Genomic DNA, 21,354 nt, shown 5'->3' with positions numbered 1-21,354 from the left:
AAGCGTGTTGGGACTTTCACTATTCATGTTCTATATTAATGTACTTGCAGACAATAATAATAGTAAGTTCAGGATTTTTGCAGATGATGTAGTTATCTGTAACGAAGTACTACTTGAAAGAAGCTGCATAAATATTGAGTCAGATCGTGATAAGATTTCAAAGCGGTGCAGAGATTGGCAACTTGCTTTAAATGTTCAGAAATGTAAGATTGTGCACCCACAAACAAACAAGAAAGTAATATCCTATGACTATAATATCAATGAGTCACATTTGGAGTTGGCCATCTCATACAAGTACCTGGGTGTAACAGTTTGTAGAGATATGAAATGGAATGATTATAGAGGCTCAGTCGTGGGTAAAGTAGATGGTAGACTCCAGTTTATTTGTGGAACACTGGGGAAGCACAACCAGTCTACAAGGGAGACTGCTTACAAATCACTCATGTGATCCATCCTGGAATATTGCTCAAGTATGTGGAACCCCTACCAAATAGGAGTAACAGGAGATATTGAACATGTACTGAGAAGGGCAGCACGAATGGTCACAGGTTTGTTTAATCCATGGGCAGTGTCACAGAGATACTGAAGGAACTGAACGGTGAGACCTGTGAAGATAGAAATAAATTATCCCGAGTGAGTTCGTTAACAAGGTTTCAAGAATTGCCTTTAAATGATGAGTCTAGGAATTTGGCCTACTGCAGTCCTCTACGTATTGCTCACATAGGGATTGTGATATAAGATCAGAATAAGTACTGTGCTCTGTACATGAATGGAATGGAAAGAAACCCTAATAACTGGTGCAATGAGATGTACCCTCTGCCATGCACCTCATAGTGGTTTGCAAAGTGTAGGTGTTGATCTAGACATCTGCTCCCAGGACAGCCACCAAGTAGGGGAGCCTGGGGTGGTTTTCAGACGTAAATTTGAAGCAAGCTTAATAAACAGATAGCCTCACCACCGCCCAAGGGAACCTGAATTTTTGTCAAATAAGTTTTCTTTTCTATTAGAGCGATCTTTTTCAAGCAGTTATATGTATTTTGAATCAAATTATTTTCATAGAATATTTACAGCAGCATGGGTTTAGAAAATGTGTTAGAAAAATTCCTTTAAACATTTAGTTTCATCAAGTTTTAATATAATTTTCCATTGCACTAGTGTATCAACAGTAGCTAAATTTTATACAGAGTTATCAACCTACATTAAATGGTCTTCAAGCAAGAAATAAAATCTTTAAATGATAATATGACAGAGAGAGGAATTTTGAAGAAAAGTGGCTATATTTCATACACTTAGGAGCTTACAAGGTAAGTTTAATTGCTTTTAAGTTTCTAAGTGATAAATCATACACTCAGTAGACAAGTTGCAGATCAAGAGGAATATTCTATTATAATCTTTGGCTTGGACCAGTAATGTAATGTTAATGACTGCTCTGACATCAGCTTTCAATGCATATTTTCACAGTTTGGTTGTTAGATGACAAAGCCAGTGAATGTGTAAGCAAATAAACCTTGCTGTGGTTACAGACTGATTTGTAGCTTAGCCCAAGGGCTAAGTTAAATTGGAAGGTGATAGTTTGGTTGTGAGTTGGGTAGCCAAGTGCAAAAACAAAAAGCCTGATTGTGGAGACTTACTGATCCGTAGTTTAGCCCTTTTCAAAAACTCACCACTTATATCACCTTATACTTGCCGTATTTGTTTCTGACGTTTATCATATTTTCTACTTCGCTTATCAAAGCCGGCGATAAGTATCGAATATTCCTCTTTATTCCCAGCTGCTAAGAGTAATCGCACAAGTGAATGAAAATCCCAGTGTAAGCATCAGAAATGTTACTAGGAAATGTGGGCAATACAGGGACTTATTTTCTCATCTTAAAGGACAACGCAGTGGCACAGCTGGAAGGGAGCTAGTTGTTTTAGAAAGTGAAAAAGTGGAACTGGAAAACTCATTGAAGTTTGTTGCTAAATAGGGATTTGCACTAACAATGTGACTGAGTGAAACATGTTACTTATTTTATCAACGAGAGAGTGGGAGAAGACTGATTCCCAAACTTTAAGAAGTGCCAGGATTTTGAACTTTAAGAAGTGTCAGGATTTTGCAGTGAAGAAACCACAGCCTAGGTGAGATGTCACAAATAATTCATTGACAATTTACAACTTTTATGATTTGGCGAAAGACAAAATTGGTATAAAAGATGATCCAGAATGTATTCACAATCTGAATGAGACACGTTTCTGCCTAGGTCCACCTAAAACATACGAAAGATCTGATAGAATTTTAAATGGTTGGGAAAGGGAAAATATTGATGATCACTAAAAGACCAAGTGGAAGTTGTAGCCGGTCAGTAGTTTAGGCCAGAGATGTTAAAGCCATTGATGATGAAAAACAACTCTATGTATCATCAAGAAGTAGAATAAATGACTCTTTAAAGTTAAGAAACATTAAACTGTGATTGTGATATACAAATTCTCTTTGAAAGGTTCATATCTTTCATTGCTCATTGTTTCATAATTGGCTTAAAAATGCACTGGTATAGTGTTTCACTAACATATACCTACATTTTGTCTTTCAGTTACCCCAGTTGATTGATTAATTTCATATTTTGTGGACCATGTGCACTTATAATTCGTAATTATGTTGAATGAGTCATATTGCATTACATCACAAATTAATTTCTAAATATGGCTACAATCTTAATATTTATAAATGGTGGCTTTTTTAAAAGAATTACACAGGTGTGAGTTAGGAATTCCTACCCACTGTCTTTCACATATTACAATAATAGAAATTCTTCTATGGAATATGAGGAATTGTAAAGTAGAAAATTTTTCAGTTTGATTTCAAATTTTACTTTGCTGTCTGCCAGACATTTTTTTATCAATGGGTAAGTGATCGAAAATTTTGGTTGCAGCATTGTGCATCCCCTTTTTGTGCTAAAAACAACTTTATTGTGGAGTGATGAATGCCACTTTTTCTCGTGGTATTGCACTTACGTACATCATTGTCCTTTTGAACAGTAGACCATTTTTTTTACAACAAACTTCATGAGGGAATAAACATACTGTGATGCAGTAGTCAGAACGTTCAACTCCTTAAACAGATGTCTACAAGGTGATCGTGGGTCAGCACCATATATTTTTACAGCACATTTTTGAGCAACAAAGACCCCCTTTCTTAAGGATGAGTTAACTCAGAACACTATTCCATATGAAATTATTGACTGAAAGTATGCAAAATATGTCGTCTTACTCTTTTGTCTCTCCCTGAGATTTGCAATGATTGTAAGTGCAAATGTAGCTGAACCAATTCCTTTTAGGAGTTCCAAAATGTGTGTTTTCCAGTTTAAATTCTCATCAAGATGGACACTTAAGAATTTTGAAGTTTCCACCCTATTTATTATTTCCTCACTATGAGATACACTTCTCATTGATGTAGTACCCCTAGATGTGCAAAACTGAGTATGTCGCGTCTTTTTAAAATTAATGGTGAGATCATTCCCAGAAGAGAGTCGGTGATACTTTTAAGAGCATTGTTTACAATTTCTTCAGTTTCTGTATGTGTGGTTGGACTACCTACAAAACTAGTGTCATCTGCAAAAGAACTAATTATTTTTGTTGTATATTAGCCAGAAAATTATTTACATATGTGTGGAACAATTGTGAACCTAAGACTAAGCCTTGTGAAGCTCCACATATGCTTCCTCCCGAGTCCCAATTACGTACCCAGAGTATATTGGTACAACTTTCTGCATTCTTTTGGTTAGGTGTTACATCAGTTGGTTTGCTGTGCCATCAATTCCATAAAACCTCAGTTTTCTAGGAGAATGCTGTGACTCACATAGTCAAATGCCTTAGATAGGTCACAGAATGTACCAGCCAGTGCTATTTATTTATTTAACACTTGTAAAAATTTGTGAGTGAACATGTAAATTGCATTGTCAATGAAGCAACTCTTTTGAAATCCACACTTCTGTTTTAATGACGATATTGTTGCTCAAGTGGGATGCTATAGAATAGATACTTTCAATAATTCTTTAAATAATCCAAATGGCAGCTGTCTGGAAATTACCCCATGAATGTGTGAGATGCACCCCATTCCATTGTTAATTTCCAGACACCTTTTTATTGTTTGTTTAGTATATCGTGAAATTTTCTCCAGACAATGGTTGGTTATGTAAGAATATTACATGAGGAAAGTTTTACAGAAAACTTCGGTATGTCAGCTATAGCAAAAGTAACATATTTGTCTGAAAGCTACCCCAGACATTCCATGAGAAATTTCAGAATGAGAGAGTTCTTTATCCATGTTAAATTCCCCTCCTGCTATAATGTGTCATTTCTCTTTTCAAAAGTGGCTTCGTTTCTTGCAAAAGAGTATATTGTGCAAAATAGAGAGAGATACGTACGTGCAAGCATTAAATAACGTAACAGCCATAATGGAATACAGGCCAGATGTTCATACCAGCAACCAACAAATTGAAAAGTGCAGTTGCGGATACACTGGAAAATGTGTAGCACCCTGAGAGAGAGAGGAGGAAACATGAAACTATGCGGGTTGAGTAGGTTCCTGCTATTATTTCAGTGATTACAAAAATTGAGTATGAGCCCACTTCTCAGTAAGACATAGTACTCCCTCTGGACTAGATGTTTGCACTAATTTGGTTGGGAGTATGTCATAAAGCCATTGTATCCTCTCCTGAGGCAAGCTGGTTCACAGCTGCTGTAACTGGCCCTTGATCATCTTCAAGATAGGTAGTTAATTTCATGTTCCATGGATCATTTGCACAATAAATCGTAATGATCTGAAAGAATCAATTTGCATTCACATTGCAAATTGATTTGTAAATACACCTACATGCTGAACATTTATAAGACTTTTTAAATATACAGATGTGAGTTAGTAATTCCTTTTTACACATTTCAGTAATAGATATTCTTCTGCGGAACAGGAGGAGTTGGCATGGAGAAACTATTTCAGTTTATTTTCAAATTCAACTTTGCTGTCTGTCAGATATTTTATATCCCTGGATAAGTTACAAAAAGTTTAGTTGTGCCATTACACATCCCTTTTTGTGCTAAAGATGATCTTAATGTGGAGTAATGAATGTCATTTTTCCTTTTGGTATTGTAATTATGTATGTTATGTTCCTTAATGCCCAAGTCTTTATACAGTGTCTACGAAATGAATGTGGGTGAACACATTTTTGAGCAATGAAGACTTCCTTTCTTAAAGATGAGTTACCAGGGAACATTATTCCACGACATTGAATGAAAATATGCAGACTGTCAGCTCACTAATTTGTCTCTCCCCAAGATTTGCAATGATTCTAATTGCAAATGTATCAAACATTTATTTGCAACAACCTTAAGGACTTTCTCATTTGTCATTCTCACTGTCTACAGTATGATGACTGGGTGTTGTGTGATGTCCTTAGGTTAGTTAGGTTTAAGTAGTTCTACGTTCTAGGGGACTGATGACCATAGATGTTAAGTCCCATAGTGCTCGAGCCATTTTTTTGTTTACAGTATCTTATGGATGTGGCAATACATCATGTCTCAAAACCTTTTATTTTTGTTTTGTTCATTTATTTATTCATTCATTCATCCAAGGATCAAATCACAGTGATATAAGATTTGTCAAGGTAATACAGTGCTAATCAGTAGGACAAAATATAACACACAGCATACAAGAAATGCAGTAAGAGGATAGAACAGATGCCTGCATGGATAGGAGGTGGTCGGCCATAGCCTTGATTAAGGAATCATTGCAGCATTTGCTTTAGCGATCCAGGAAAACCATGGAAAACCCAAATCCAGATGGCTGGATAGACCAGCTCCATCCTCCTGAATATGAAGTCAGTGTCCTAACAGCTGCACTGCCTCATTCAGTAATTGTCTAATGATTGATGTTTCTTCATTTACACACAAAGTGTTTTGTGTGACGTACAGTACAAAACATGGTTTTCTTCCTCACTTCCCATACACTGAGGACACTGGCAGAGACTCCAGGTTTGTTTCCAGTCACTTGCAATGAAAACAGTTCCAGTCTTTACTGTTGGTCACACTAAGATGCCCAGAATGAATTCTGGATGAGGAAGAGGCTGCAATGGCTCTTGACTCAATTCTGGACTCCACATATTCAAGTAGTTAGTGGTGTTTATTTTTAATGTCAAATCTTGTATCTCATAAAGGAGTATTGCCCAAACACAGAATTTAGGAAACTATTGTTTTATGCCCCAATCAAAATCCAAACATGTAAGCACTATTTAAATATTTGCAATTCTACTTGAACCTATGGAATGTAGTTTAGGTTAGATACAGTGACAGTTAGTAGAGTTCAGTAGCAAGCAACACATGTTTGTGCTCAAATGAGTACAGGATTATGAACACAAAATAAAAAATTAAAAAACTATGATACAGGATTGTAATTCAGTAGTAGAAAGAGAAAGCCGGCCACGGTGGCCGAGCGGTTCTAAGTGCTTCAGTCCGGAACTGCGCGACCGCTACGGTCGCAGGTTCGAATCCTGCCTCGGGCATGGATGTGTGTGATGTCCTTAGGTTAGTTAGGTTTAAGTAGTTCTAAGTTCTAGGGGACTTATGACCTCAGCTGTTGAGTCCCATAGTGCTCAGAGCCATTTGAACCATATTAAAAGAGAAAGAACATGGAAAATAATAGAACATAGACTGGGGGAAGTAATCAAAGGGGAAGTCATTAGGTAGAATTGTACACAGAGCACAGTCATCATTGCTAATACTTGGTTTAGGAATCGTGAAAGATTTTATATCTGGAAGAAACCTGGAGGCTCAGGAAAATATAAGATAAATTACAGAGTGATGAAGCAGTTAGAACCAGATTTAAACAGCAAACCATTTCCAGGGCAGATGTGGATTCTGACCATAATTTACTGGTTATTGATTATGAATGGAAGAAACTGGAAAGAGGGGGAAAATTAAATGAGATCTGGATAAGTTAAAATAACCAGAGGTTGTCAAGAATTTCACAGAGAGTGTTAGGCAACAATAGACTCAAACAGGGAAAATGAATACAGTAGAAGACAAATGTGTAGGTTTGACAGATGAAATAGTGAGGGCTGTTGTAGACAAACAGATGAGTCCCAGTAAAAACTCATGGGTAATACAAAAAATATTGAATTCAATCAATGAAAAGAGGGAATATAAATAGGCAACAAATGAAGCAACCAAAGTGGAACAGATGTCTGAACATGAGAATGACAAAAAATGAAAATCGCAACGCAGAAACAGCTAGAGGAGAAATGCAAAGCTTTAGAAGCATGTGTAACTGTGGGGAAGGTAGATGACATCTGTCGGAAAATTAGATAGATCCATGGAGAAAAGATAATCATCTGTATGAGTGCTAAGAACTAAGATGACAAATTATTACTAAGCAAAGAAGGACTGTACAAGAAACATAGGCTTGAAGACAATTTTACATAAAGGAGACATATGAAGATGAGATATGATAAAGAATTGGACGGAGCCTTAAAAAAGCCAAATTGATACAGGGCCTGTGGGGTATACAACATTCCCTCAGAATGATAAAAATCCTTGACAGATCTATTCCACTCGGTGTGGATTGTGTATGAGATTGGCAAAATGCATTCAGACATTCAAGACCAATGTAGTACGAGGTGCATTCAAGTTTTAAGGCCTCCGATTTTTTTTCTAATTAACTACTCACCCGAAATCGATGAAACTGGCGTTACTTCTCGACGTAATCGCCCTGCAGATGTACACATTTTTCACAACGCTGACGCCATGATTCCATGGCAGCGGCGAAGGCTTCTTTAGGAGTCTGTTTTGACCACTGAAAAATCGCTGAGGCAATAGCAGCACGGCTGGTGAGTGTGCAGCCACGTAGAGTGTCTTTCATTGTTGGGCAAAGCCAAAAGTCACTAGGAGCCAGGTCAGGTGAGTAGGGAGCATGAGGAATCACTTCAAAGTTGTTATCACGAAGATACTGTTGCGTAACGTTAGCTCGATGTGCGGGTGCGTTGTCTTGGTGAAACAGCACACGCGCAGCCCTTCCTGGACGTTTTTGTTGCAGTGCAGGAAGGAATTTGTTCTTCAAAACATTTTCGTAGGATGCACCTGTTACCGTAGTGCCCTTTGGAACGCAATGGGTAAGGATTACACCCTCGCTGTCCCAGAACATGGACACCATCATTTTTTCAGCACTGGCGGTTACCCGAAATTTTTTTGGTGGCGGTGAATCTGTGTGCTCCCATTGAGCTGACTGGCACTTTGTTTCTGGATTGAAAAATGGCATCCACGTCTCATCCATTGTCACAACCGACGAAAAGAAAGTCCCATTCATGCTGTCGTTGTGCGTCAACATTGCTTGGCAATATGCCACACGGGCAGCCATGTGGTCGTCCGTCAGCATTCGTGGCACCCGTCTGGATGACACTTTTCACATTTTCAGGTCGTCATGCAGGATTGTGTGCACAAAACCCACAGAAATGCCAACTCTGGAGGCGATCTGTTCAACAGTCATTCGGCGATCCCCCAAAACAATTCTCAGACTTGTGGAACACTATGTACATCACTCAGTTATTTCACTTACTCCTTTTGATTGAAAACATATATAGGGTGTTGCAAGTATGTGTGTACAAAATTTGGAACCGCTGTGTGATAAGTATTGTTTTAGCAGAAGAAGAGAAAAATCCATATTTTCTTAGTCTTCAATAGAAATGTATAAAATCTAGAAAACTAAAACAGTTCTAAATTAATGCTACTGGGAAGTTCTTCCATGCATCTCAACAGAATGAGAGTTGCATTTGTTTGTGTATGTACAAGTTGCATTGCGTAGTTGTGATATGATAACTGTGTTTTCAGAACTGAATGATAAAGGAGATTGGACACAACTTGGGTATGCCCAGAGGTTTGACCCTTACAAGTTGGTGAATGACAATGTAGAGAGAATACATGTGAAGGATTTTTCACCTAAGGCTTTTATAGAAAAGTATGAGAGTATATACAAACCAGTAGTCATTCTTGGTATACAAGACAAGTGGAAAGCAAAACATAAATGGAATCTCGAGGTAAGTAGGATGCACGTAACCATGATTGTGATGTCTTCTGTTTATCTTTCACCAATCTTCCATGCATGAAAGGACACTGGGTGGCATCTAAGTTAGAAACTTGGGAAAAGTGGGTACCAACTAGTTAGAGATTATCAAGCATATTATTATCTCAAAGAATTCTTTTTCTGGGTCTTCCATGTTTTCTACATTTAATGTTTGGGCTGTTAACAGATGTATGTCATTAGCTGATGAATGCCTTATGATATCAGCAGGGGAAGTTGCTCATTACAGAATTGTAGAAATACTGGCATCATCCATTATGTGGGGCTGTAATATAAATCATGACGACTGTTTACTTTTCTCAAACCTAAATAATATGACAGTAAACTTATTACATACCGTAGCAGGTGTGTAATAACATCACTTTAGAATTACAATGTACGTTTGCCTGCTGGAGGAAGGTCAAATGTCAAAAGTGAGTCATACAGAATGGATATTACTTTTTGTTGAAGATACTGTTGAAAGAGAAACTGAAGGCTAAAAAGATGTAGCAGGCAGACACTTTAGGACATAGTGTTAAAGTACTATGTTTATGTCCTGAGAGGCAGGAAACTTCCTAAGTGGCACAGGAAAAAACTGTCATGGTTGGTTGTATTGAAGGGATCAGTCTGACTGTTACTGAACATGGTTTAGGAAAACAATTTAAAATGTGAATCAAGTTGATCAACTTGCAATGTGAGCATTTCCTAAAAAATGCCACAAGGAAGCTTGTGGCAAGTGCACTTTTTTTATTTTATTTTATTTTATTTTTTTTTTAATTAAAAGAATCAGTTCAATCCGTAATCTGAGCAGTTGAGGTGGCCACTCTTACATTGTATCTACTGTTGTTTGAAATCAGGCAGAAGTGCAGCCTGTGATATACAGGAAACTGATACTGACACAGTCTAGCACTCATTTTTGTATTCAAGTGATGGAGCCAAAATTTGACATCTTGCATATTGTGAATGGATAAATTTACAACTACTAGTGATAACAAGTAAGCTCAAAGAAAATCTAAGAGCCATTTGATGTTTGGTGTTCTGAAAGAGCCTAAAGTTATTTGTTATGTAATGTTTAATGCTTATAATGTAAACTATTATACCATAGTAGGACACTCAACAGTTTCTGTCTTCATTATGACATAAGAAATTATTCTGATAAAGAAGAAAGTAAAAATCCAGTGAAAGCTAATAATCGTATCTGACAAGAGTGTCTCATAATTTGCTCTTGAAGATTACGACTGCAGTATTTACAGTAGTGCAGAAGCCCACTTACATTGCTGTCAACATATGTTTATAATTCACTTTCTCCTACAATAGTCAGATGATGACTTTATTACTGCTAGCTACCAAGTGTACAAATAATCTTTCCACAGTGCTTTTGGTCTTGGATAACTGCCTGGCTACACTCGTGATTGGGTGCCACATCGCAGTACACATGACTGCAGGCTTCCTTGATGTATTCTAATGCTTAAATCTTCTTGGGTGATCAGTCAAGTGGTGTCATCGTCTTATCACAACATTTCAGTGAGTTTCATACCCATAATCTTAAGGTGAAGTGTCAGGATCCTGTATTCTGCATATCTACATAGCCACTGGACTGCTACCTATTCTGTGGGCAGGCCAATCATGTGCCTACAGAAGCAGGTGCTGCTCCAGTGGGTGGGTGGGTGGGGGGGGGCGGGGGGGGGGGTGAATGTGGTATGGCCCAAGTGTGGGCATAGTGTCATGAAATCTGTCTGCGGACACCACCACCTTCAGGATGGAACATTCCTGTCGCATTTGCATAACTACGGAATCCCATGGTGTGCTGAATTGAAAAATAAACATGCTATCTTGGTTTATGAGGTTGTTGTGCAAACGTGTTTCTACCTCCGCTTTGACAATCGAGTCTCACAACCCATTGGGACTGCAAACCTTTTTTGTTTGTTCAGAATCGAAGGTGTGTTCCTTGTTGGTGCTATGCCCTGTGCAAAGATCCTCCCCTAACTGTCAATGTTGTAAATATTAATTTTAAATAACATAGCTCCCAAATATAAACTATTTCATATGCAGTGCACGTAGACAAAGTTCAGGAAAGGAGTCTTCACATATATTATTAATCATTTACTTAACTTGCAAATGTCATCAGTGTCTAGAGGTTGTGGAAATGACATGGCTGAAGTGTGGTAACTTGTCATAGAGCTTCACGAACTGTTCGTCATTACAGTCGCAGCACGAGTGAAGCATTTGTCCCAAAAAAAAAGGAAAGTAGAGCATATATACAATGTGTTTTGTTTTAGGAATTTCCAAAAAAGTGCTGTAAATCAAATTAGTACCAAGTTGACTTCCATTTTTAAGTTTTACCATAATTTTGATTTAACTCTCATAACACCCCAAGGGGGGGGGGGGGGTCGCAATTCATGCCCACCTTCTGCAGTTATTGCAGTTTAGTCATGCACTTTATATTTTACAATTTTGACACAATTATTTATTGTTTTTAATGATTTCTTATATGAGAGTCTATAGTCACTTTGAATTTTTCAGTAAAGCTTATACAGAAAACTCTAGTCTTACTAGTGAACGTGACTTTTTGCAACAAGTGTCATATTCATATTTTCAAGTTCAGGACCCTTCTTACACATCTTTTTATCTTTAAGAAGTATGTTGTGAATAAAACTCAGTGAAAATAATGAAACATGTATTTTTTAAAAAAATTCGGTTGTGCTCATAAAGTACCCCTCTTGTGTACACATTAAGGAAAACGTGTGATATTGTTAAGATTGTGCTAAAAGATATTTTCAGGTTCTGCACCCTACTTATTTATCAGTACCTATTTAAAAATTTATGTTTTTAATAAAAGTTAACAACAATTAAAGAAATTTGTTTATTTTTAATTTTTTGCGGTGGGCACAAAGTACCCACCCCTGTAGTACGTGTTCTGGAAAATAAATTGCTATTACTAAGGTTAATGAATGTATTTTAAATGTGTAAATTCTTTTAGTGATTTATGAAAATGTGAGGTAATGACAGTATTTTAAAAATAGTGTAGATATTTCTAAAGTTATTGGTTTTATTATGTTGATACCATAATCAGATATCAGGTGTAACCTAATATAAATATAAATAGTGACATTTGTCTTCAATAAATTTAAAATGACTTTGCAAGATAAGAATCAGTGATGATATTCTGTTTTATATGCTTTTACTGTCATTTACTGGAAAAATAATTTTCATTATGTAATATTGTAGCATGTGTAACTAGGCGCGCGCACACACACACACACACACACACACACACACACACACACACACACACACACACACACACAAATTGTGAATTAAGTACTTTACAAATGAAAATAAACTCAGTCATGGTCAAAAACCAGGTGGTATCATAGGTCTCTTTAGTTGAGGGAAATTCTGTCCGGTCTTCATTTATATCTGCCCTGATTGAGCATTTCTGATGCGTTCCATATGGTGCTGTGAGATGCGTCGCACATTCACTCTCGATACTGTAAACACCTGATGTCTGCAGTCCTAGCTGGTTTTTGGTCGAGCTTGCATGGAAAATTATCTTTATTTGACGTTTCTCCATTATTCTCACAATCTTGGCTATCGGCGCAACTCATTTGGCTTCTTCTTCTTTTTCTTCTTCTTCTAGTTTTTCCTCCCTCCTCTTATGTACCTTTAATGTGCATCTTATTTGCATCTCGTTCTGACCATTATTGTGGAAGTCACTGCAGATGCTGTAACTCATTCGGCAAGCTCTGTGTCATAGATGTACATGTCTCTATGTACTAAGGTGGTTAGTACAGAGTTGGGTTGGGTTGGATGGTGGCAAATTTAAGCATTAAAGCCTGGCTCACATTTGAAGAGAAATGGCATGATTTTAGTGCAATCTTTACATTGTGCTGTAGGACAGTAGCACATTACTGGCAGCCAGTGCCATCAAGTAAAGCGTCTAGAAATGTGCATAAAGTCTGAAAAGTATTACAGGTAAACACTGCAGCTTTCAACGAAGTATGCCATGTAGTAATAAAGAGTGAAGATGGTGAATGAAGTCCTTTAATTTATATTAACTGAAAGGGTTTGGGTGGCAAAAATACAAAAATTCTTTATATGGGTTTCCTCATAAAATATTACTAAAATATCAATGTTTTTATACTAATATTTTCATCAGAATAATGTTCTACAGCTGTAAATGATGATTAACTTTTATTTCATATTCATATAATAGAGGGAAACATTCCACGTGGGAAAAATATATCTAAAAACAAAGATGATGTGTCTTACCAAACGAAAGCACTGGCAGGTTGATAGACACACAAACAAACATAAACATACACACAAAATTCAAGCTTTCGCAACCAACGGTTGCTTCATCAGGAAAGAGGGAAAGACGAAAGGATGTGGGTTTTAAGGGAGAGGGTAAGGAGTCATTCCAATCCCGGGAGCGGAAAGACTTACCTTAGGGGGGAAAAAAGGACAGGTATACACTCGCGCGCGCACACACACATATCCATCCGCACATATACAGACACAGGCAGACATGTGTAAAGGCAAAGAGTGGGGCACTTTTGTGGTTCTTCTGTGGGGGATTCTGGGTTTGAGGGGACGAGGAAGTGGCTCTGGTTATTTGCTTCTGTACCAGGTCGGGAGGGTAGTTGCGGGATGCAAAAGCTGTTGTCAGGTTGTTGGTGTAATGGTTCAGGGATTCTGGACTGGAGCAGATTCGTTTACCACGAAGACTTAGGCTGTAGGGAAGGGACCGTTTGATGTGGAATGGGTGGCAGCTGTCATAATGGAGCCACTTCCTCATCCCCTCAAAGCCAGAATCCCCCACAGCAGAACCACAAAAGTGCCCCACTTGTGACAGGATACTTTCCGGGACTGGACCAGACTCTAAATGTGGCTCTCCAGCAGGGATACAACTTCCTCAAATCCTGCCCTGAAATGAGATCCATCCTTCATGAAATCCTCCCCACGCCACCAAGAGTGTCTTTCCGCCGTCCACCTAGCCTTCGTAACCTTGTTAGTTCATCCCTATGAAATCCCCAAACCACCTTCCCTACCCTCTGGCTCCTATCCTTGTAACCGCCCCCGGTGTAAAACCTGTCCCATGCACCCTCCCACCACCACCTACTCCAGTCCTGTAACCCGGAAGGTGTACACGATCAAAGGCAGAGCCACATGTGAAAGCACCCACGTGATTTACCAACTGACCTGCCTACACTGTGATGCATTCTATGTGGGAATGACCAGCAACAAACTGTCCATTTGCATGAGTGGACACAGGCAGACAGTGTTTGTTGGTAATGAGGATCACTCTGTGGCTAAACATGCCTTGGTGCACGGCCAGCACATCTTGGCACAGTGTTACACCGTCCGGGTTATCTGGATACTTCCCACTAACACCAACCTATCCGAACTCCGGAGATGGGAACTTGCTCTTCAATATATCCTCTCTTCCCGTTACCCACCAGGCCTCAATCTCCGCTAATATCAAGTTGCCGCCACTCATACCTCACCTGTCATTCAACATCATCTTTGCCTCTGCACTTCCGCCTCGACTGACATCTCTGCCCAAACTCTTTGTCTTTAAATATGTCTGCTTGTGTCTGTATATGTCTGTGGATTGATGTGTGTGTGAGTGTATACCCGTCCTTTTTTCCTCCTAAGGTAAGTCTTTCCGCTCCCGGGATTGGAATGACTCCTTACCCTCTCCCTTAAAACCCACTTCCTTTCGCCTTTCCCTCTTTCCTGATGAGGCAACAGTTTGTTGCGAAAGCTTGAATTTTGTGTGTATGTATGTGTCTGTTTGTGTTTCTATCGACCTGCCAGCGCTTTCGTATGGTAAGTCACATCATCTTTGTTTTTAAATGTATTTTTCCCACGTGGAATGTTTCCCTCTATTTTTATATATGTATATAAAAACCCTTAACTTTTCCTGTTTGTGTGTTCGCGCTACTTAACAATGATGTTGCTATTGGCTGACTACACCACGTGTCCAAAGCTCTGAATATCCGCTGTCGTCGGCTGGCGAGATCACGTGACATGAGCTATGACTGGCTTATAAATAAGCATCGCAATCTTGATTTCAATGCTTCGGAAAGTAACATGTGGTGTTTGTTGGAATTCAAATGTATACTTTCGTAATACGAAAATATACAGCATACATGTTACTGCACATCAATATCTTTCCAAAAGGTGTTTCGTTTTCTAAAGTGCCGGGAAATTCTACACCCATGTGTAACCATTCAAAGGACTGATAAATTATACAGTTCCGAGAGAAAATATACTGTCAATTAACAGGGAAAAACTATGTTTCCACCCGGGAGAAATGTATTTTTAACCGGGAAATCCAGGAATTTTTTTTTCCTTGTCCACATATACCCCCTGAAACAAAATATTTTCATATTTGGAGGAGAAAGTAACTGATTGAAATTTTGTGAAATGATCTTGCCGCAAAGAAACGTGCCTATGTTGATAGTACAACTCTTTCAATGTCCTCAGTCAATCCTATCTCATGCGGATCCTATACCAAGCATCAGTAATTGAGAAGATGACGGACAAATGTAGTGCCTTGACATTTTACAGGTCATAGTGTGGAACATTAGATCTTTTAATTAGGGAGGTGCATTAGAGAATTTAAAAAGAGAAATAAATACTTTGAAGTCAGTTGTTGTTGGAATTAGTGAAGTGCAACAGCAGGAACAACAGGACGTCTGGTCAGGTCAGTATAAGTTTTATCAATGCAGAATGGGATCGAGTAATCTGTATATGATGAGACAAGGAAATTATATCAATTGTGGGATAAGAAAGAATAGAAGAACATGGACTGGGGGAATGAATGAAACAGGAAGCAGCCTAGTAAATTTTTACACAGAGCATAATTTCATCATCATCAAGACTTGGTTTAAGGATCATGTAAGAAGTTTGTATACATGGGTCCACTTTAAGTTTTCAGATTGATTACATAAAAGTAAGACAAAAATATAGATACCCTATTTTAAACTGCAAGACATTTTACAGAACAATGTTGACTCTGATCGTAATTATTTGGTTTTGAACTGCAGACTAAAACTGAAGAACTTGAAAAAAATTAGGAAGTTAAGGAAATGGGAGCTTGCTAAATTGAAGCAACTGGAGGCTGTTGAGAGTTTCAGAAGGAGCATTGGGCAACTTTTGTTTGGAGGAATGCAATAGAATGCATGGGTAACATTGTTAGATGAAGCGGTGAAGGCAGCAGATGACCACATTGGCAAAAGACAACAAGACCTAGGAGAAATTCTTAGACATCACAGGTGATATTCAGTTTTTTAAAAATGCACCAATGAAGCAGCCGAAAAGGAATAGAGATATCTAAAAATTGCTATTGACAGAAAGTGCTTAAATATTAAACATCTGGTCGAGAACAAATGTAAGGCTGTAGCAGCATATGTAACTAGAGCAAAGATAGGTGCTGTCTATAAGAAAATTAAAGAGACCTTTGGAGAAAAGAAAAGCAATTGTATGAACATCAAGAGCTCAGATAGCATGCCAGTCTTATGCAAAGAAAGGAAAGCTGAAAGATGGGAGGAATATATATAGGACCCCTACAAGGGAAATGAACTTGATGACATATTTTAGAAAGGGAGGTATTAGTAGCTGAAGATGAGATGGGAGTTATGGTCCTGTGAGACAAATTTAACAGAGCACTGAAAGACTTTTTATTGGTGACAAGGCTCCTGAAACGGGTAACATTTTCCCAGAAGTTCATATTCTTGAGGAAAAAAACCTTGTTTCACAAAGCGTCTAGTATCCAGCACACATTGGTCCATCAATTATTCATATGATTTTGAAACGCAACGCTGTTGGCTTTTGAACATATTCTAAGTTTATTTCTGAATGAATCATAAGTTAGTTTTTGAATGTGTGCATAGTGTATGTCATATTTCTGCCAGATGAATCTCAGTTGCATCTAGAAATAAACTTTCCTGCAGACGGGGACGGGGCTATATGAGCTGAGCAGAATAAAGCCGAAGAATGCCAATTGCTGTTTGTTTATGTGGTTGACTGGGCTTGCGAATGATTAGCGTTGTTATAATTACTAGTGAAATTAAGGCAAAAATAATTTGAAATTTTTAATTTATCCTCTATAACTCTTATTTTTACAATTATTTAAGTGTTGTCCAAATGCTTCTGGTTTATTTTATTGCACTAAACAAAGCCTGCAGCATTTTATTATTTATCACACAAAAGCACATAATTTTGTGTGGTTCTTTTAAATATAGTACACATAAATTGACTGTTAGAGTACCGAATTTTACACTCTGAAAAATTGTACAATCTCTGTAGCAAATAAATTTCCAAATAAAACTATATTCCATGGTTTAAATTTGCACATAAAAATTCCACCCAACAACTATGAATCACCACTCTGAACCCATTCAATTTTAACAGACACTATAAATATTTCACTGAAGAAACAGACAGGTCCCCATCACAACTTTCCTGAATTTCTTCCTCTGAATTATACTCTTGTTCGATAGCAGAACTGTGATCGCATTGTCTTTATCATTTATTTCTTGATCTGTATCACTGACACGTTCCTCCATAGACGGACTAACAATTTCATCAAACTCGGGAAAATTAAAAATGACACATTCGTGCCTACACATTTTGAGTTATATGGTACCACACTGAAGAAAACAGGTACGTAGTTCATGAGGCGCAGTCTATGAGACTCCAACACCTACCAGTAACACGTGTCAACAATAAACGCAGAAGGTGATAATGCAACCAACAACAGAACATTGTAGCTTGGCAATTTAAGGAGGGTAGGGGGGTTATAGAAGCATTCCAACAAAACTGGCATTGGACAGCGAGTTCAAAATTTTTTAAGCAGACTGAGAGACCACACCTCGTGAGTTACGTGTTAACAGGTAAAAAAGATTACATATTATCTTCTCGGTGTATCCAAGAAAATGAAATTTTGAGAGAAATTTTTTTGACCAGACCACTACACTAGTAAGGGTCAGTTGTACAGTCCTCCATAACAGCCACTGAAGTTCTGTTCTGGGAGCAGTGCGGAAAATGCATTGTACGAACACGTAATAGCGCCTAACCCAACTTATGGAAGAATATGACAATTCCAATAAAAATTTTGTACAACTACTTTTCGATGTCATGCTTCAGAAGCCAGAGCGTATGAATGAAATGTGAAACTATTTCCTAACATAAAGCTTTTTGCTTGTAGTAGGCCTAATAGGCATTTGGTATTGGTGCTTCGTGAATTATGTTCTTTCATATTATAAAAATGACCATTTATGCTGAAAGTGTTTTGTTTATTTGGTGTGTGGTACAATTACTGCAATATTAGATGGGCCTATTTCGTTTTATCTAGCAGACAGCGACAAAATACACGTAATCAGATTGAGAAACCACACCAGCCTTGGATATTATTTCTTTTAACAGCTTTTTCAGTATTAGACAAAGACATTTAGTTTTTTCATGTAGCAAAACGTTTGATGAACTTTGATGAGGTAACAGATTCTTTCCCAGAAAGAAAAGCATACCATGTAAAGCTATAGCAAAATTAGAGAGAAAAAAGTGCTAGGACTTATTAAGAATTGAAGAAGTGTGTACTGTCCTCTTGTCTTTATTGGTTTTATGTAGGCTATATTTAAGTTTATGTTACCCAAAAAGCAAGTTATTAGCTAATAGGCAATAAAGAGTGCAGATTTTCTGAAGAGTCCTTGTTTTCCCAGTTACAAATATTAATATTAATTGCAAGTTTTTTTTAAAGAGGGGCTGGATGTCAAACTGGCTAACTGGGAGCTGGAGAGGCACCACAGGACATTTTAATTTCCACTGTCTTGAATATAGTTTGATGGCATCCATTACAAAATATTACACCTTTGAATTCCACAGAGTGAAATACAGTGATGTGCGATAGAAGAATGCTGTGTGAAGAAGCATGGCACTGCACTTTGGCACACTTAAAGACCAAGTAACGTGTCTTACATTTCCTTGAACACGTATGTTTTATACATATATCAGACTCTTCAGAAAGATGGCACTACATAATGAACAAATTTTTGAAAAGTTGATTTTTTTAAATTTTTGGCATCCTGCCCCAAACACTCGAGGGAGGGGGCACCACTATTTAGTATTGCCACAGTTCAGAAATATTGCTAATCTGGGGCAGATGCACAGAGCAGTCTGAGTTGTTATGGGGAGGTGGATAGTCTCCACGTGCCTCATGCTCGTGTTTACGTTTAGTGATTTTGCTGTTTCCTCTCCGTTTATTGCTCTCACATCAAATGAAAACAAAACTGATTTGTGTGTATGGGAGCTATCAAGTGAATTAAAATACATTCACATAATTACGGAAGGCTAAAATATATTATTAGTTTCATATTTTATTTTATTTCCACCTTTCTGACACTCAACCATTAATCGCCTTGCAGAACAATGAAGTAATTTTTGTCAGTTTGCTGTGGAAATTTGGCTTTTATCAATCTTTTCCTCAGACACAGTCAATTTATTTGAAACGAAGTATTTAATTCCACACCATTGGTTAGTTTCTACTGTTCACTGCATTTCAAAAATGCAAGTTTTCATCTTCTCCCTGCCGCCGTTGGATAAGCAGCTGCAGCAGCAAGTCGTATACTCTTAGCTCACTTATTTGTTACGTAGTTTAATTCTTAATTTCTTTGCGTGTTTTTGGTATTTGTGTTGTTTAATTCATAAATTTCGGGCGTATTGTAGTATTTGAGAGTTGTAGCATCGCGTTTTAGTACCAGAATAGTGTAAAATCGCGAAGTCTCCTTCCATCGCCAAGCAGTGTGTCAGCAGTGCGCAAGTAGCAGCATTACTGCATTTACTAGGCAATCTTGTATTTTAATAACCGTTTAAATTTTGTGTCGAATTGTTTGTGCTCTCTGTAGATTAGTTCAGATGTTCTTTGCACAACAGTTTTTAGCATGGATAGGGACTGCAACTGCTGTGTTCGGATGCAGGCTGAGTTGGCATCCCTTCACTCCCAGCTTCAGGCAGTGTTGGCTTCGGTCACACAGCTTGAGGCTGTTGCCAATGGGCATCACTTTGGGGGTCCGGATGGGGGTTTGTCGAAGACGGCCAGCTCGTCCCATGCATCCCCCGATCGGACTAAGACTGTGGCTGCTCGGGATACTGCCCACATTGAGGCTGATCCCTCACCTGTGGTAGAATGGGAGGTCATCTCGAGGTGTGGCAAGGGGTGAAAGACATTCCGGAGGGCTGAACGGAAGGCCTCTCCAGTTTGTCTGACGAACCGATTTCAGGCTCTGTCTCAGGCTGATACTGATCTTCGGCCAGACATGGCTGCTTGTCCTGTTCCAGAGGTTGCCCCTCAGTCTGCAAGATCTGGGCGGTCACAGAGGGTGAGCTTACTGGTAGTTGGGAGTTCCAACGTCAGGTGCGTAATGGGGCCCCTTAGGGATATGGCAGCAAGAGAGGGGAAGAAAACCAATGTGCACTCTGTGTGCATACCGGGGGGAGTCATTCCAGATGTGGAAAGGGTCCTTCCGGATGCCATGAAGGGTACAGGGTGCACCCATCTGCAGGTGGTCGCTCATGTCGGCACCAATGATGTGTGTCGCTATGGATCGGAGGAAATCCTCTCTGGCTTCCGGCGGCTATCTGATTTGGTGAAGACTGCCAGTCTCGCTAGCAGGATGAAAGCAGAGCTCACCATCTGCAGCATCGTCGACAGGACTGACTGCGGACCTTTGGTACAGAGCCGAGTGGAGGGTCCGAATCAAGAGGCTGAGACGGTTCTGCGACCGTGTGGGCTGCAGATTCCTCGACTTGCGCCATAGGGTGGTGGGGTTTCGGGTTCCGCTGGATAGGTCAGGAGTCCACTACACGCAGCAAGCAGCTACACGGGTAGCAGGGGTTGTGTGGCGTGGACTGGGCGGTTTTTTAGGTTAGATGGCCTCGGGCAAGTACAGAAAGGGCAACAGCCTCAAAGGGTGCAGGGCAAAGTCAGGACATGCGGGGACCAAGCAGCAATCGGTATTGTAATTGTAAACTGTCGAAGCTGCGTTGGTAAAGTACCGGAAGTTGAAGCACTGATAGAAAGCACCAAAGCTGAAATAGTTACAGGTACAGAAAGCTGGCTGAAGCCAGAGATAAATTCTGCCAAAATTTTTACAAAGGCACAGACGGTGTTTAGAAAGGATAGATTGCATGCAACTGGTGGTGGCGTGTTTGTCGCTGTTAGTAGTAGTTTATCCTGTAGTGAAGTAGAAATGGATAGTTCTTGTTAA

The 21,354-nt window shown here is 38.8% G+C and overlaps 1 protein-coding gene across 1 annotated transcript in view; it reads left to right on the top strand.

Annotated features, from left to right (window-relative positions):
* The window catches only part of LOC126485081 (bifunctional arginine demethylase and lysyl-hydroxylase JMJD6), a 132,400-nt gene that overhangs the window by 6,072 nt on the left and 104,974 nt on the right, over positions 1-21,354 (top strand). The window contains exon 2 of the mRNA XM_050108689.1: positions 8,854-9,059. Coding sequence (XP_049964646.1) covers positions 8,854-9,059 — 206 coding nt within the window. The remainder of the gene's footprint in view (positions 1-8,853; positions 9,060-21,354) is intronic.

The sequence above is a fragment of the Schistocerca serialis genome, chromosome 6, assembly GCF_023864345.2.
Source record: "Schistocerca serialis cubense isolate TAMUIC-IGC-003099 chromosome 6, iqSchSeri2.2, whole genome shotgun sequence".
NCBI classification, from domain to species: Eukaryota; Metazoa; Arthropoda; class Insecta; order Orthoptera; family Acrididae; genus Schistocerca; species Schistocerca serialis.
The sequence above is the reverse complement of the archived record's forward strand: the minus strand, read 5'-3'. Positions and strand labels throughout refer to the sequence as shown.